General features: G+C 39.4%; 1 protein-coding gene across 1 annotated transcript; it reads right to left on the bottom strand.

Annotated features, from left to right (window-relative positions):
* Positions 1–2360: 2360 nt before the first annotated feature.
* Positions 2361–3334, bottom strand: LOC122645907 (ABC transporter B family member 10-like). The gene is made up of 2 exons (XM_043839313.1): positions 3240–3334; positions 2361–2991 (listed from the first exon to the last, which is right to left on the bottom strand). The coding sequence occupies exons 1-2, from the start codon at positions 3240–3242 to the stop codon at positions 2449–2451; spliced, it is 546 nt and encodes a 181-aa protein (XP_043695248.1). The 5' UTR covers positions 3243–3334; the 3' UTR covers positions 2361–2448.
* Between the last annotated feature and the right edge of the window lie 271 nt (positions 3335–3605).

The following is a 3605-nucleotide window of genomic DNA, read 5'->3' on the forward strand; positions in this document are numbered from 1 at the left end:
TAACTAAACAATTTTTCAAATAGATTCAGGATGGATCTACTTGAGTCGGGGTAATCAAACCGTTTTTCAAGAAGGAATCAAGTCATAGAATCAAAGTAACCAAACAGTTATTCAGAAAGATTTATATTACAGAATCAAGGTTAATCAAACAGTTAATCATTCAAAATTATGAATCCACAAAAACTAATTTCATGGAATCTAATCCAAAATCAGAATCTGGACCAATAGATTTACGCAATCAAACACGTAACTTAAACTAGGGATGTAAACGGATCGGATTCGGACGGATGTGATCGGAGCGGATATTCCTGGCGAATACGGATACCTCTAACGGATTGATTTTCACCATCCGTACATATCCCTGTTAACCGACCTTCCTCCCTAGCGATACAATTCTCTCCAATCCATATCTCTTAGATCATGATTCTCTTCATCATATTCTGAACTTGTTTAATCTTCAAAACCCTAAAATCATTATTTACTTAATTTTTATTATTAAGTATTCGGATTTTTTCGGACGGATTTTAATCGGAGTATTCGGATTTTTTCCGGATATCTCTAAACGAATATGCCCCTAAACGAATACGGATGCGAATTCGGATTCGGATTCGATTATCCATTTACATCCCTAACTGAAACCCTACCAAAAAAAAAAACAAAAAGTTGATTGACTGAAACATTGCAGTTGCCAATTATATATAATCTCTGCAAGGCTGCAATGCTGCAATACAACATTCAAGGAAAGGACAAAAGAAGTAACAAGGAAGATGAACAAAGAGAGAGAGATGAAGTATCACTTTAGCCACCCCCATCCTTTAACTCGTTATGAAGCCCTTGAACATGAACAAATCCAATGCTCAGGTTGTAAACTGCCCGCCTCAGGTTTATTGACTGGGTGCAATCAGTGTAGATACTTTCTCCACAAGCAATGCCGAAACACAGGTCGTTGGATGGAGCACCCATCTCACCCCAAACATGCCCTCACCCTTCTTCCCAAACCAACTTACTCCGGCGGCTCATTCAAGTGTAATGGGTGTCGTTCCTCTGGTCAATCATTTAGCTTAAGCTGTGCCCCTTGTGAATTTGATCTCCACATTCAATGTGCCTCCTTGCCTCGCACCATAGTCCATAAAGATCACCCCAAACATGCTCTAACCCTCTGTTTTGAATTCCCTGTCGATAAATCAAAGACCTTCTGGTGTGATGTTTGTCATTGTGTCGTTGACAGGGAATGCTGGGTCTACTTTTGTCAAGAGTGTGACTATGGAACCCATTTGGGTTGTGCCAAATTTGACGCAGGAGAAGCTTCAAACAAGCCTTTGAGCCATCCGGCGAGCCTTGCTGAGAAAAGAATGGAGACACAGGTACCTGTTCAAACAGTTGGCGGCGGTCTGAAAGATGAAGAAGAGAAACCATTAAAGCAAGAGGCACAGCAGATGATGGATACTCAGCTTGAGATTGTGAGGCTTCAGAATGAGCTGACTAGCCATATTGCACAACTGATGAGTAGGGCTTGTCGTTAATGACTTCATTCCTTCTCATCTGGGCTTGCAACAAGATGGACTACAGGACTAGGCTTTAAAGGCCTTGCCTTCTTTGTTTTATTGTCTTGTTGTGTAAGTAAGAAAAAGTTGGATTTGGGCATTTTTGTGTTAGGGTTTGACCTTTGGGTGTTCTTGAGAGAACTCTATTGTATTTTTTTTAATTCATCTTTAGGTTCGTCCATGTATGTATCATATCAATTTAGTGTGTAAACCACGTTAAATCTCTGTGTTATCCTTGCTTATATCTGTTTTGTTTCTTCCTGCTTCTTGGTGTTTACATTAACAATATCCACTCCAAGGAAAGATTCTTAAAGGCTTCAGAAAGAATGAACTTAGGAGTTAAATTGTGAAGGGCATAAACCATATGAAACATGATAAAATAGTGACTTTACACCACGATCGTTTTTTTTTTTATAAACACCATGATTATCCAGGATAAGGGTATCAATTGGTGAGTTGGGTCTGGTTTTGGTATGTTTCTGACTTATTTGTTTCTAGAGGTATCCAAAAAAGGAAAGGGGGGGGGGGGGGGAGCTGAATGCTGATTTTGGAGTTCATGATTCTGTAAGTACTCTTGCAATGCTACTTGGCTATTACACTTGCCTTTCAAATGTTTGTAATTATTACGTTAAGAATTTCCATCTTTAGTTTTTCCAAGAACACTTCTATAATGTAATTACTGTGCTGAAGATCAGTATTAGTAATGGTTAATATTCTTCATTTACTCTTAAAATATTTAATTTGATAATATTTTAACTTTCTAAGATGTTCATGTATACACTTATTCATTGTTAAGAAAAACAATAAATCCCACATAGCTGAAGGAGTAAATAGTCAAAAAAGGAAAAAGAATACAAGTTCAATTGTAACCAGTTATCTTGGTCATTTACTCCTTTTATTTCTGTTATTGTTGCAGTTGCTGTAAATTGATAAGCTTATAATAGGCTCCCTTCTTGTTCTCTATTAGAGTAGAGTGGTTCCCTTGCTCTAAGATCTTTCCATTTTGCAAAACTGATATGTGATCTGCATTTTGGATGGTAGACAACCGATGTGCCACCATAACCGTTGTTCGATTCTTCATTAGCCTATCAAGGGCTTGTTGAACGGCATGCTCAGACTCCACATCGAGAGCGCTGGTAGCCTCATCAAGAAGCAAAATTGCTGGATTCTTGAGAACAGCTCTTGCAATAGCGACCTGTTGCTTCTGGCCACCTGATAGTTGCACCCCTCGCTCTCCTACTTTGGTCGAGTAGCCCTCAGGGAGGCTACTGATGAAGTTATGTGCATTAGCAAGCTTGGAAGGCCTCAATGACCTCTGTTTCAGATGATCCATCTTTGCCATAAAGAATGTTTTCATAGATTGACGTGGCAAATAGCGCTGGCTCTTGTTGGACAAGGCCAATGTGTTTTCGAAGGGACTTGAGCTTGAGTTTCTTAATGTCTTTTCCTGCAGGAATCCATGACAGCTCATGTATAGAGAAGGGTTAACCATTTGACTTCTAAAATTTTATACATTAGCCTTCTTTGTTAAACCTTTTCATGATTTGGCCATTTTTTAAGGTTACTGATCTATAAAGTTCAAAGGTTTACAAGGGTGAGGCACCATGAATGTAATTGTGCTTGGGCCAAACTGTCTCCAACCCATGAAAGAAACCATAAGGTGGGTCGAATCATTCAACTGTAGGAAATGCTTACCATCAATCATCACCTTCCCTGCTGTTGGATCGTAGAACTGAAGTACAAGGGGGAGCACAGAGCTCTTACCAGATCTACTAGACCCTACTAATGCCCTGCTCTTCCCCACAGTTACTTTGAGATTGAAATCCTTGAAGATCACAATGTCTGGCCTTGAAGGGTAACTGAAATCAACATCCTTCAATTCTATTGTACCCTCTACTCTTGTCCCTTCCTCTCCAACATCCCCTGCAACCTCTGTCTTCCTGTCCAATACATCAAAGACTGAAGCCAACATCTGTCTACCTTTTAGAAGATCTGGTGCCAATGCTGTTACAATTAAAACCATGAATGATTTTATCACCGATTTAAAGCTGGAGATTTCCT

This window comes from Telopea speciosissima, chromosome 11 (assembly GCF_018873765.1).
Source record: "Telopea speciosissima isolate NSW1024214 ecotype Mountain lineage chromosome 11, Tspe_v1, whole genome shotgun sequence".
NCBI lineage: Eukaryota > Viridiplantae > Streptophyta > Magnoliopsida > Proteales > Proteaceae > Telopea > Telopea speciosissima.